General features: G+C 35.9%; 1 protein-coding gene across 7 annotated transcripts in view; it reads left to right on the top strand.

The window, feature by feature from the left end:
* The window catches only part of ROBO2 (roundabout guidance receptor 2), a 455,306-nt gene that overhangs the window by 423,464 nt on the left and 17,886 nt on the right, over positions 1-13,956 (top strand). For 4 of the 7 annotated variants that reach the window (XM_031556578.1, XM_031556589.1, XM_019620124.2 and 1 more), the window contains 2 exons: positions 1,135-1,343; positions 9,808-9,990. In XM_031556578.1, the coding sequence (XP_031412438.1) occupies positions 1,135-1,343; positions 9,808-9,990 (392 nt within the window). The remainder of the gene's footprint in view (positions 1-1,134; positions 1,344-9,807; positions 9,991-13,956) is intronic. The other 3 variants (XM_031556595.1, XM_031556582.1, XM_031556590.1) reach the window with 1 other exon arrangement.

The raw sequence follows: 13,956 nt of genomic DNA, 5'->3' as shown, positions 1-13,956 counted from the left end.
TTAAAGCCTACACACAAGGATGGAAAGAGATTCCAGCGGTACATAACATTTACTATGACATTCTCTGATCCAATAGATTAACATTATGAGAAAAAAAAAACGATTGTTTGAATAAGGAAAATTACCGTACTTATGAAATGTAGGCAATAAAAAAGCAGCAGAAGCTCAGTCAAAATGTATGAGAGCTAGGTAGCCAAACAGGTGACATTTGCAGTTTTCTCTGTTATGTTGGTGTCCTAGCATAAGACCAGCGGAGTCCTGGATCCCACCCAGAATTCTGTCAATTGGCATCAGGTCACAGCATCTCATGAACAGATATCCAAGGGCTCTTACGTGGCTGAACTAGCAAATTCAAGCCCCATACATACACTTATGCCAAGGCCAGTCATGTCTGGGTCCCCCAGCACAGCTTGCTGTGTACCTATAGTGCTGTAGGAAATGCTGCAATGAAAGCTGATGGTTGTTTTCCTCTGAGAGGACCATATAAGTGAAACTCCAAACCCAGTGCTTGGCTTTGATTGTGTACTTATTCTGTGGATGTTTTTTTTAAACTTTATTTTTCCTTTTTTTTTGTTTTAAATTGCATGCAGTAATCATGCGTTCCCTAATACTGCTGCAATTAAGTCAATTAAACCACTAGAAATAAAGTAAAACCTTCTTATTGATAATGGATTCATTGGACTTGAAAATTTCTTCTGTCCTACAGGCCATTTCCTTCTCTTCAGGGTGAGTTTTATGACAGAACATTGAGTCTATTCAGGCAGAGGTGTGAAATTCAATTTTGGCTCAAATGCCTGATTTGCAAGGTGAAATGTAGGGTTAGACATTTATATGCTGGGTTGGGATTTAGAATTGTGCTTTTCCATGGACTTCCCACTTCCGTGTACATCAGTTCCTCACCTTTAAAGGACAATCTCAGCCTTTTCTGTCTTATAGGAGGGGCAGTATATGTACTATTGAAAAGTCTGCAGATACTCTGCTATGGTGAATAACTGAACTGATTTTTTCTTGAGTTTGAGCTAACAAGCATGTTTTGTAAATCTGCTTCAGGCTTACTGAGAGGCTTATTTTCTACTGACCACAAGGTATAAACTCTCATCCATTCTGATGCCCTTTTCCTGTCTGTTTGCATAGGCACATCCAAAGCAATACGCAACCTCCTCAGGCACCAGTTCCACCCCTTGGATATGTATCTGGAAACCTTATTTCAGACTTGGAAACAGATGTTCCAGACGATGATGAGGATGATATCGAAGAAGAAACTCTAGAAATCAATAGGCCACTGAGAGGTCTAGAGCATACTCCAGGCTCCAGTATGGACAATTTAGACAGCTCTGTGACAGGTAACCAAACACAGTAAACATTAACACCAGCTTGTTCCTCACAGCAAAATACATCACCAAACAAACACTTTTAAAGTGAAAATTTATTCCACTCTATTTCTGTAACATTTAAAATGTGTTAATATTGAATGCTAAGTTAAAGAAGGATTTGAAAATAGTTTGTGTTGCTGCAAAATGATAAGAAAATTCATGAATTTTAAAAAGCTTTAAAGATTCAAAAGAAAACTCAATTATATCCTAGCTTTCATGAAAAGTTCACTCTACTGGAGAAGCAAACCAGTTACATAAAAAGGAGAGGGAAGACCTCAGCTTTGGAATATATGTTTCATTCATCAGGAGCGGCATAAAAATGTTATCTTAAATAATTTTCAGATATTTTGCTGGGTAAATGCTTTCACAGATGAACATGAAGAAATTAGAAGACTTCAAAATAAGCATAGTTAGTTAGATCAGCACAACATTTAGTTATAGTGTAATATAACATTTATGTTGGGGAAAAAAAAATGTGTATTTTGAGCCTACTTTGTGTTGAAGAATTTAGTAATCATTCCCTTTCAGTTAAGGTATTTAATTATTCTGATGCATCACTGCTTTTCGCCCTTTGGATACATTGGAAAGTTACAACAGGAATCATCAAAGGGGACCTAGAGGAGTATGATGAACTAATATACAGAATTTGAATAAATAAAATTGCTGTTGATGAAATATAGGCAGTGAAATATATACATTCTTTTTTAAATGCAGACTTTATATGGACACATTGAACTTTTTAGGTATCTCCAAATTCCCCTTAGGCTGAACTTGGGCTTCTATACAATGTACTGTATACATAGTGTTCAGGTTTATTGCAGACACAGATGTGCATAGTGCCCATAGCTTCTGACAGCTGGTGGGTGCCTCTTCAGTCTTGGAGCTCTATGGAAAAACACTAGCTTGTTAATTGCACCTGCAAAGAGACTGGCTTACTAAAGCATTACTACAACAGCACAGCTTATTTTCTTCTCCTTGTTGTGAACTTTGGAAATTTCAAGGATTTTGTACCCTTATTTAAACATTATTATTCTGAAAACACTGCAGGAATATGACAGTAATGGAGCATCAGTACCTATAATTTCCTTCCTTTTCCCTTGTTGAATTAAATACTGTGTTGCTTTATCCCACTTTCCAGACTTTTAGCTCACCCTAGGGCCAGACTGCTTGCCAATCTAATTAAGACTTAAGAACTGTAGCTCTACTGCTGTGATTTGAAACTCAGGTCCAACTGAAGGCTGTAGAGTTAAAGTTTAAATCCCTGAATCCAGAAGGTTAACTTATTAGCACATGAGTATGTTAAGTCACTTTGCCTGAATTTCTAGTGTAATCTCCTTCAGGCTATAATTCTGCATATTTTTGCATATCTCGCTAATGGCTCAGAAATGTTTCCATTAGGAATGCAGTAAGGGCTTTACACAAGTAATACAGAAATAACTAAATAAACAGGTTGCCACATATTTTCCATTTGGTAAGTATTAATATGTCAGTGCTGATATAATTGTTAATCAGGAAATTAGTGTTTTGCACATTTACATTTTCCCCTAATATTTTGGACCAACCTACCTTATGCAAAGTAAGAAATGGCTGTATTTCTGTTCTGATTCAAAGATTTCTGTGCCCACTGTAGTTTATACTTTTACAAATAAGAATCAAGCTTTTTTTTCTTAGTTGTTAGAGTAGTTCAATTATTGGGGTGTTAAAAAACTGCTGATGGTTTTTTGTTTTTTGTTTTTTTTTTGGAAGAAATTGAGTAGAACCTGGTAATGTAGGCTGGCAATGCATGCAAAGAGATCAAATTCACACCCACTTGTTCCCACCATCACCTTGATGTTGGTTCATCTAGCTGAAAATTAAGGTTTTCCTTTTTGTTTTCTTTTCTTTGCGTGTTTAATTCCTATCTGGATCTGTTCCTCGATCTGGTTCACTGCATGGCAATGTGTTTGCTAGCACTGCAGGAGGGGACTGTGCAACCGGAAAGGAAGCAAAATGACAGGCTACCCCAATAGGGTACAGCCAACACTTAGATTGACATGAAACACTTATGAAACTATAACCTTGCAAAAATACATCCAGTGTGTTCTAAATGATCTATAAAATTGCAAACTCTTGGAATAAAGAAAACCTACTTCTGTTTTTCTTAGTTACTATGTGGGCAAAACCTCAATTTTCTGAGTTGGGCTTGCTTTTTTATTAGGAGATGGAAGGAAATTGCTTATTTCATTTAGGGGAGTTGTTTCAAAGGAGAATTTTAATTTTGTGTATCTGTTTCTGCTAACCCATCCAGGTTGCATTTGCTAGTGTTAAAGAGGGCATAAAAGAAATTGCATCCATTGTTTCTAAGCTGTTTCTCTTTCTTTAACTTGATTGCTTTTAGAATACTGTTGAAGAACTAAATTGTTTTTTCTTCAACTGAGAAAATAAAAGCTGCTTCTTACAGGGCTTTTGATGATTTAAACCAGCATCTTCCTAGGAATTGACATAGTATGTTTTTACTTTAAACATATTAAAAATCTGAGAGAAATGAGAACAGCTAACCTTAAAGAAGCAGTTTTTCTGTACATTTTTAAGTATGTCCTATCAGTTCAGTGTCTGTATGAAAATTAAGTTGACATTCTTTGATCCGGGCTTGCCCAGAATAAAGTTGACAGAGTTACTGTAGGATGAGCAGGATGTTAGCATGCCTCAGTGATGACTTGAAGATACCCACTCCTGGAGTGCAATGGTACTTTGTTTTTCACTTCTGAGATGAGGTTTTCATCCAGTGACAAAAGTAGGATTCTCAGTGGGGAAATGCTGGCACTGGGTGAACTTAGCTCAAACTGCTAAATTTCACTACAAACATAGTGTAGCTCCTATAAAGTGTTTAAAAGTCAGGTTGTCATCCAAGTTCTTGAGTTTTCGTTACAGCTAACTGAAGATTCAGACATGGATTTAATCTACACTATTAAGGTTTTCTCTTTGCAGGTGGCAGAGACATAATGTTGACAGGTAGAACAGAATGAAAAGCGAGAAGGAATGCACAGTATCTTAACATTTTCCAGATACTGCAAAGAAAACTCAAGGAGGTTTGACTGTTTTGACTGGGTCAAAATAAGAAAGTAAAGCCCACATTTTGATTTGTTCTCAGCATGGTTTGCTAGGGTACTAAGTTCCTGATTCTGATGTAAGAAATAAGTAAACACAAAACCAGACAAAACCAAACAATAACAAGCAAACTAACAAACCCCTGAAGTGCAGCTGTAAAATTTCTACTGACTTTTAATACACAGTCACTTACTGAGGGGAGAGAGAAACCCATTGACTAGCATGGACATTAGAACAGGCTCTTTTCCTACCTCACTGATAGAAGCAGAGTGATATTATTGTAAAGAGTACCATTGCATATGTATAACAAAACTGATTTTTTTTTTTTAGTAAAATTATATAGATTTGAAATTATTAAGATTGCCATAGGATGTATAACTCAGCAAGGAAGAAAATCTCTTACTTGATGTGTCTTAGTCTTGATTAAAAGAATTGTGATCACTGTGTGGTAAAAGTTGTTCATTCATTGCATCTGAGCACAAATGAAATAATTCTTGAAAATTGCACAAAATCATTTTGGTGAGCCATATTTTATCAAGGCAGAATTCAATATTTGTATTGATTTTGATAGGGATGCCTATTGCAAAGATTCTATTTTATAAGCAGTTAGACAGATTGCATTTAATAGGAAGAATGTGTTTCATGGATTAAATATGTACTCAGAAAATAGGAAACTGGTAGTTTTTGTATCTCATAAAAATGGTAATGTAACAATTAGCAGGGTCATATTATAAAGCACAGACTTTACTCTAGCTTAATGGATCTAGGGATATGCATTCATCAGCAAGGATGGATTTAGCATAAAACGACATGTAAATGAATTGATGACTGATCATAAATTAATTTTAGTGTTGAAGAAGTAATAGAGACACAGCAAGATGCCACTTTATCATAGTATTTTATTGCATTGAGCAACTACTTAATGTTCTGGGTGCATTTCTTTTCTAACAGCTTGAATAAATTTAAGATTTTTGTTGTGCTTTTCAGCAATATGGAAACCAAAAATCTAGAAAGATTGAAAATGCAAACATAGATAAATTTGGCTAAGTGGCATAAATTCATTTTTCATTACATGGTTATGAAAAGCATTAATTATGCTTGGACTTCTGAAGTGTCAGATACATATACATGTTTTGACTCCACTTACTTAGAGTTTAACACCACTTCGCCATTTCTCCCTCAAAAAAGTGTTTATTTCAGGTGTATATGGTTAATATTTGGGGCATCTCTGAGGAAGTATACTGTAAAGCATAAGCTCAAGTCAAATTATTGAAGTATGATCTTATTTATATTCTGCATTCAGCACGTTCCATTATTCTTTTTTATCTAATGGCACAATGACTGTTGCCCCCTTTTATTTAATCACTCTCATTAAAATTAGTGGTCATTCTTTCTTTATAATTATGACCTAAAGGAGGTGAATGCCTTCTTCCTGTACATGAGCTGGAAGATTTCAGCATCAACTCCTGGGGATTTCATCCACATCTGACAAACCTGAGCAGCCTGGTCATGTTCCACCAGAATGCCTGCAGAGGAGGAGACATGTAATGTTAGCGTGTGCTCTGTGCTTTTAAGAAAGAAAGCACAGAAGCACAGACCCAGTCCCAGTGACATCAGTTACTATCTTTAAGCATGTAGATTTTTGTGCATACAGAGAAGTACTATGTGGAATTTTCAAAAATGTTAGGTTTGCTGTGAGCAGATCTTGTTTCTTTTTGTTACCTTAAGTAAAGCAAGATTACACCTTCCAAAGAAAAAATAGTGTTTTAATTGTAGGCAAAATGCCACTAAAAGTTGTAGGCATGCAGCCTACAAGGAGCTGGCACCTCTATTCCCTTCACCTTTCCCTGAGAGCAAGGAGCTTTCTGTTTGCATTAGCACCAAGAGATATTTTATGGAGCAAGAAAACAGAGTTCAACATTTCACAGAGTTGATTTTGTTCCGCATAAAGCATTTACTGCTGCTGTCAGCAAGAGTAAAATTTACAGTTGCCAAAAAGCGTAAAAACTCAAATGCGTTCTTGGAGAACACACAGTGAGCTGCATGTAAAGGAGACACTAAAAGCCTATTTCATTCCATCTGAAAATGCACAGTTGATCTGAAAGAGATGTCAGCATCTCTTATGCTGCCTTTATTCAGAGAGAAACAAAAGTGTGCCTGATTGGGGAAATCAAGAGGCTGGTAGATGCCATTAGGGAAGGCTTCCCCTTGAGCACAATATAAAGGCAGCTGCATAGAGGTATGAGGGGCCTGGCCTGGGCTGAAGCAGGCTTGTGTCCACTGGGCCACATCTGTGCTTCTGGAGGACAAACAAAGAGAGAGTGCTGCTGGGGAAAGAAGGAGAACAAATAGAGAAACTTGATAGCTCAGAAACCAATGGAAAAAATGTAGAGATTTCACGGTTAGCTTACTGACTTGAGCAGTTTTGAAGAGCTTTTCTTCAGCTTACAGTCCACTAACCAGAAGTAACATCATTGTTTGCTTTAACTGTCAGCTGTGTTGATGTCCTCTCCCAGTACAGCTCATGTCCATGCAAGGACTGATCTGCTGTGTTCAACCCATGGGCAGAGAACCTGTTCCTAGCTTAGCTGGTGTTTGCTGTCCTTGAGAGATCAGGAGGTCAGGAACAGATCCCTCAGAGGGTTGCCTGAAAAACTGGGAGTCTGATGGCAGTGCTTATCTGATCATTGATAGGTAGGTGTTGTTAAGAAAATCTGGCATGGCTATGTGTGTGTAGAGAGGTAAGTGTATAAATACTCACTGGAGAGAGTGTTAGAAACTTGTGCAGATTTTTAGTCTGTTGCACTTTTCAAATGTGGATTTTTTTTAAACTAGATTAAATCCTCCTAAGAGCAGATGGAATATAGCAACTGCTCTGAGATACACCCCAAAAGTATTCTATCCAAACAATCATTATTATTACGTGCTGTGTAACTTGTAAGTGGTTAGTAGATGGGCATAGCAACATAAGCAAATGAAAATTCAAACTTAATTTCATTGAAAAGATCCATTGTTTTGTCTACAGATACAGAAAACCTATGTATGCTCATACATATCCTATTCAGTATATATTGTCATGTATCTACATACAGAGTAGAATGTATAAAATACTTGGGCCATGGAACTAACAAAATACATCATAAATTTTCAGCACCTGAATATCTTCCTTTGATATCTGTGAATCTAGTTATATTTTTATGTTTCAGCTTCTGCTTACATATTTTGTGGAATGTGTTGATAAGCAGTTGTTTGAAAATGTTCTCAGCTATAGCATTTCATTTTCTTACATCTTCATGAAGTGTTTTATCTCTAGTATCTCTTTTCATACATCAGCAATAACTGTTGCTAAGACTTTGCTCTTCATTCTCTCTGATGTCCCATCACACTTTGATTGTTATTTCAGTTTGTTCCTCCTCTCGAGGAAATTCAGATTCAGCCTTCCCTTGCTGCTGTCTAGACTTTCCTACATCTGTCTGCATCAGGTCAAGTCTGTTTGGAAAATAACAATTCTGTGTGTGCTCTTGGCAAGCAGAATCTAACTCTGTCACTCTCTGTTGCACTTAACACACTTTCTGCCTGTCAGACCTCCATAGACCTCTTCAGTTTCTTTTTTGTATCTTTGGAGTGCATGGACCTCTGTTATTATAGCCTGCCACTTTGCTGACATCAAAGGATTCAGTCACTACAGCATCACAAAATAATCCACTGTTCTTAGGCTTTGTATTGCAGCATAAGCAAGTCAGTATTGATTTAATAATTAATGATTTTTAACAAAATAATACTTTCCTGGACAACTCTTAACAAAAGCTTTGAAGAACATACTGATACCGCTGTTCATCTTAGGTATATTGACATAAATTCACCTTGCTAAAGAAATTGTTAAGTCAGGTCCATGATTTATCTCTCCACAAGTGTGTCATATCTTGGAGAACAGATCTTCAGTGGTTCATTGGGATTTTTCTCAATATGCCACTTTTTAAAAAGCAACCTTCAGATATTTTAAGATGAAGAGGCACTTTTGGAGGTAGTAGAGTCACTGACCCTGGGGGTGTTAAAGGAAAGACTGGATGTTGTGTTGAGGGACATGGTTTAATGGGAGCTATTGGTAATAGGTGAACGGTTAGACTGGATGATCTTTTAGGCCTTTTCCAACCTTGGTGATTCTATGATTCTATGATTTGCTGTCTCAGAACAATATTCTATGTCTACATGGTGCCACGCATTGCCATGCAGTAATTCAGGTCCCAGAAGCATTCTGGTAGCTCTGCACTTTAGCTAGAGTTGGTAACTCATTAGTATGTCTTGTCTGTACTTGGAGCAAAGCTAGGTATTTGGTGGTAGTTGAATATTCTTCGCCTCATGCTCCACTGGACATTTAAGAACTATACAATGTCATTTATGATGATTTTCAGAAGTACAGAGCACTAACAACTCCATCTGTAATCACTGAATTTTGATACTTTGAAATAATCCAAACTCATTTATAGTTTTGGAAAATATATGTTGCATTGCCATATTGGATAGCTGATCAGTTCTTTCTGCAATGAAAAAAAGTAAAAGAAAATATAAATGAAGAGTGGAAAATATGAATCCTACTCTTAGTGTTTTGTTCTTCATGTTTTAATTATGTCAAGATTTCTTGTCATGTTTTCTTTCTTATATCTTTTTTTTTTCCTGGCTCTATTTTTTGATGTTATTGCTTTCCTCTCCTGCAGTGGTGGTAATCTATAGGGTATGGTGAGGTCTGCACTAGCTCACTGTGTGACTCAGTATTCAAGAACGTGTTTGCTCTGCTCTTGAATGTCTGTTTCTAACCTTTTCAAAAAGAGAAATCAATCCTGTAAAATGGATTGCTTTCCATCAGTTTTGTTTGGGCCATTAAGACTGCTCATCTATTTTAAAGTTTTGGTTGAGAAAATCGCATAATGCCAGTCTTGTTCCAGAATGTTCTTGATGCCCAGGTCTGACTTCAGCCATACCGGCTGAGATTTAGACATGTGGTGTCCTAAAGTAAGACTTTTTGCAAAAATGAAAGTAGATATTGCTTTATAATAAATAAAGTTAAAAAAAAAACATCACATTACTTTCAATCCCGGGAAAAATATTTTAACATTCAAAAGAATTTATTATGGCATTTATATATGTGTAGAGGATATGTATTATTTGGTTTACAAATTGACAATTACACAATGCAAACTATGAATGAGATCCCAGTTAGCTTTTATAGTGCTCTTTTATATCAAGCTCTGTTAGCCAACCTTTGGGTTTCCTGTGGGTCTTTAAGATTTAGATGATCAAAAAAATATCAAACATGTACAACTCACTAGACCCCTACATTTGTTTTTAGGTTCAATGGTAAATGGATGGGGTTCTGCGTCTGATGAGGACCGTAACTTTTCTAGTCATAGATCTAGTGTAGGTAGCTCCTCAGATGACTCGATCTTTACCAGCGGCAGTTTTGCACAAGCACTGGTTGCAGCAGCAGATAAAGCTGGTTTTAGGCTGGATGGAACCAGCCTGACAAGAACAGGTTTGTAGACTCAAAGTTAATGCTTTCTGCATGAAGGGTATCTCTGCCTGTTCTTCTTTTCAGTGAACCTGCGTCTCACTTCACGTTTTTCTAACATGCATGGAGTAAGGTGGATGGAGATATTTTTATCAGTATATTTAAAATAAAAACTTACTTTTCATTGTTAGTGATTTGAAGTAGTGAATACTGCAAGCTTTTAATCAGCACTTTCAATCTTCTGCAGTTTCTCTTAATGCTGACTCTGCTATGGATTTACTGACATGTGCTCTGTTTAATATTTTGGTTAAGAGATCACTAATTCTGCCATGCAATCTTTGATGATTTTATTCCTGCAACATCTCCTCACTATCATTTACATTTCCAATGATGAAAGTCATATTTAAACTGTTATCTCCATCCCTGCTCCTCTGTTGCATCTCTTCTTGCAAAAATGTATTTTTCTGTGAAGTTTTTCAAAGCATGGGGGTGGAATGCTATGATTGGATTATAAATGATATGAAATGTTTAAAAGTCTTTTTAATCAGCTGATGTTAACAATATTTAATTCAATAAATCATTAAATTTTGATTAAGTTTAATTTTAATTATGCCATCAGAATAAGCCAAGTGAAATTTAATACAGGTAAAGTGACTATTGCTTTTGAAAACAACCAGTCTTATCAACTAGAATAAATGAATGAAAACAAAATATAATTTAGTTCATAATTGTAAAGCTCCTTATGTTTAATTTTTAACAACAACCCCAAAAGATAAGCAGAACTTCCTTTTAAATATTCTGAACAAAGAATGTATTTACATTTGCTCAGTCCTATTAAAATTAAAAAAAAAAAAACCACCTAATTATTTAAATCCACACAACATAATACCGAAGTATTCATTCGGGTTCCCATTTTTTATTATGCTTTCTTCTCCTGTTTCTGCATACATTTCCCATAACATTCCTATCATTTAAAAATTTTTATTATCATTTTTGTACAAAATTTATCCTTTGCTAAAATGTTTGCATTCTTGATAAATGTCTCCAAATGTTAGAAATGTTAACTGCCAGCTTTCTATACAGAGTGATTTCATGAGAAATACTACCTTTTAGGAATGAAGAAAAGAATCTGCAGTAAAGTCCTATGCCAACAACAAATCACAGTGTGAAATTTCAGCTTTTTACAAGTCATTGAGACCTTTGACTTTGGTTAGATGTAATCATCCTTAAAATACAGTTATTTCATTGTTAAAAATAGTTAAAACTCTAATTTTCTTCTTCTTATTTAGCAAATTTGGCCAAACTATTACTTTCTTAAAATACACTGTTTTGCTTGAACTGACACAAATCCTTCCTAACCTTTTTATTTTTGTGTTCTTCATGGCCTCAGTAAACTAAAACAACTTGTATTAGGCCCACTGGGAAGTAGTTTCCACCACATACATGCACAAAGGAGTTCAAACATGCAGACGCTTTTAAATATGATTCCTTACCGGAGCAATATAAAAGAACAGGATGAGAAATCCCTTGTCAGTTATATTTTCCTAGCTTAATTAGGTCACATATGCACTTAAACTGAGCACTTACACGTAATTCCTTGGATAGACTATTAGAGTTAAGGTTACAGAAGAGTATTCAACCACTGTGGTTATCTTTTTATTGCCTTTTTATTCTCTTAATGATCCAGAGAAAAAGCTGAATCAAAAAGCCCATGTAAACAGCCTCCCTTTTTTCCCCACCAAAATATCAGCAAATGGAAACAGCTCTGCAATGCTTACTGTAGTTTCCTTATGATATGATACCTCCCAGGGTAGTCTGATCAATCAGGCTAGCCTATTATGGATCTGCTGTACCACAGTAAATCCATCATAGTGCAAAATGGCATTTTCCACTGGAGAAGCAGCAATATTATTTCTGTTCATTGCTCTGGAGGAAATCTGAAGGTCCTGACTCTTTACTCCTTTGAACAGTTATTTTCTCCCACTCAGAACAGCTATGAAATATTCTTATTGATATGAAATGAGAAGACCAACTTCATAGCCTCACATGGATGTGTTTGATTGTCCGGCATAAGAGGCACTGGTAAATCCAGATGCAAGATGTCTCTCCTGCAAGACACTTTGATTCCATTTTCCAGAAACCATGGTGTGATTTGTCATGTAGTTCAGCCAGTTTTCCTTTTTAACACCCATGGGAAATTAAATCATGAATTACTGGATTCATCCTTGTCTCCATTTGCACACACTAAATCTACTATAGAGTCTGACACTGCTCAGCAGTTCTTCCTGGAAAGGCTGCATAAAAAAATAACATGCTGTAATCAGATATTAGGTGCATTGAAAGATGTGTTTTGGGAGCCGACATATCATTTGTATTTGCCCCGTATCTGATTTAGGTCAGTACTATTTATTTTCCTTCATTTTCATGAAGGGATAAAAGAGAGAATTTTTAGTGTATATATTTATATATATTTTTTCAAGTCAACTTTCTGAATTCATGATCACATTTCTTTACTCAAGAGAGTAAGCATGAAGGTTCTTCATCTTGCACTCACTAGTTGTGCTTGCATGTTGCAAGTTTATTTTTACAGAACATCTGTGCTGTATGAGCAAGGATGTAATTTCAGGCTCACATCTGAATTCCTTTGCACTAGTGGCCTTTTTCCTTTTAAACAAGATATGTAATATTTTGTCTGTGTTCATTTGCTGTTTTATCCTTATCTATGAAACAAGGGCTTGATCACTTGTCTTTGGCTGCAGCTGTGCCAGCTATAAGAGGTTAATGTTTCCAGCCTTCACCCACATGCTTATTACTGCTTCCTCCCATCTTCAGAGTTAGCTGCTTGGGTGGGCATTCAGCTCCTCATTTCAGTTTAAATGCATCAGGCTAGTAATGGCATACTGTTCATACTCTTTAAGTTCAATTTGGCTTTCTTTGGCAGAGGAGAGTTAAGGAATGCCTACACAAATGGTTCAAATGTGGTAACCTCTGATAGATGACAGGGACACAAGGCTGGGAGGCAACATAGCCTAAGAGAGTGGTCCTCCTCAGGGTGCACATCAGTCTGAAAATAAAAGATCAAGCCTTAGGTAGTCAGGAAAAATCAGAAGGACAATAGTTAGATGTTATTGTAATGCAAGCATTTTAATGCTAAGCAGTGTGTTAGAGAGATTATAGTTACTTTTTTTCACTTTGCCCTCTTTTTGCATCAAATATATTTTAAATAGTGCAGTAGATAGATGTTTACTTCTGATTAGGTTAATATAGATCCTATTGTATGTGGTGTCATGCTAGAAGTAAGGACATCTGTTATGATGCACGAAGTGTGGCACTTATGCACTAGAATTTTGGCTCTTCCAGGAGTTTTACTAAAAAATATAAATCACAAGAGGCTATGATCTAATTAACCAGAAGATAATTCAGCCTCCCATTTAGAGCTTAGGGTTTACAGATTAGAAAAATATCAAACAGCTATTTTGTCACTTTTCACCAGAGCGTATGGGTCTACAACTGGACTGAAAGAGAAGTTCTGACTGGCTCACAAATCTTCCACTGCAGAGAAGGTTAAACAAAGTAATAATTTTAAGCAAGTTCTAAACAAATTAAAGCATTAACAACCCTGAGATGCTTGATCAGAATCATGTGCAGAGAAAAAAAAAAAAGACAGTGATATTTAGTTTTCTTCAAACGTTATTAAATAAGGAACAAGCCTAATTAACTGAATAAAAACATGAAAAAAAGAAGTGAAAGAAATCAACTATACTCATGCGGTTCCTGCCATGACATTTTTCATGATCTGCTTCAAAGAACAGCATCAAAGATATCAAAAAAGAGGAAGTATGTAGCTCCATTAGTCTATATATTAAAAAAAACCAAAACCAAAAACAAAAACAAACAAACAATCAAAAAAAACAGGGAATGAATTCATTCAGAATAAATAATTTTTGAACACATAAAATAATGAAAATAAATAGGAAAACATTACAATTT

This window comes from Meleagris gallopavo, chromosome 1, assembly GCF_000146605.3.
Source record: "Meleagris gallopavo isolate NT-WF06-2002-E0010 breed Aviagen turkey brand Nicholas breeding stock chromosome 1, Turkey_5.1, whole genome shotgun sequence".
In the NCBI taxonomy this organism is placed as follows: domain Eukaryota; kingdom Metazoa; phylum Chordata; class Aves; order Galliformes; family Phasianidae; genus Meleagris; species Meleagris gallopavo.
Note: the sequence above shows the minus strand (reverse complement) of the source record. Positions and strands in the feature narration are given on the sequence as shown.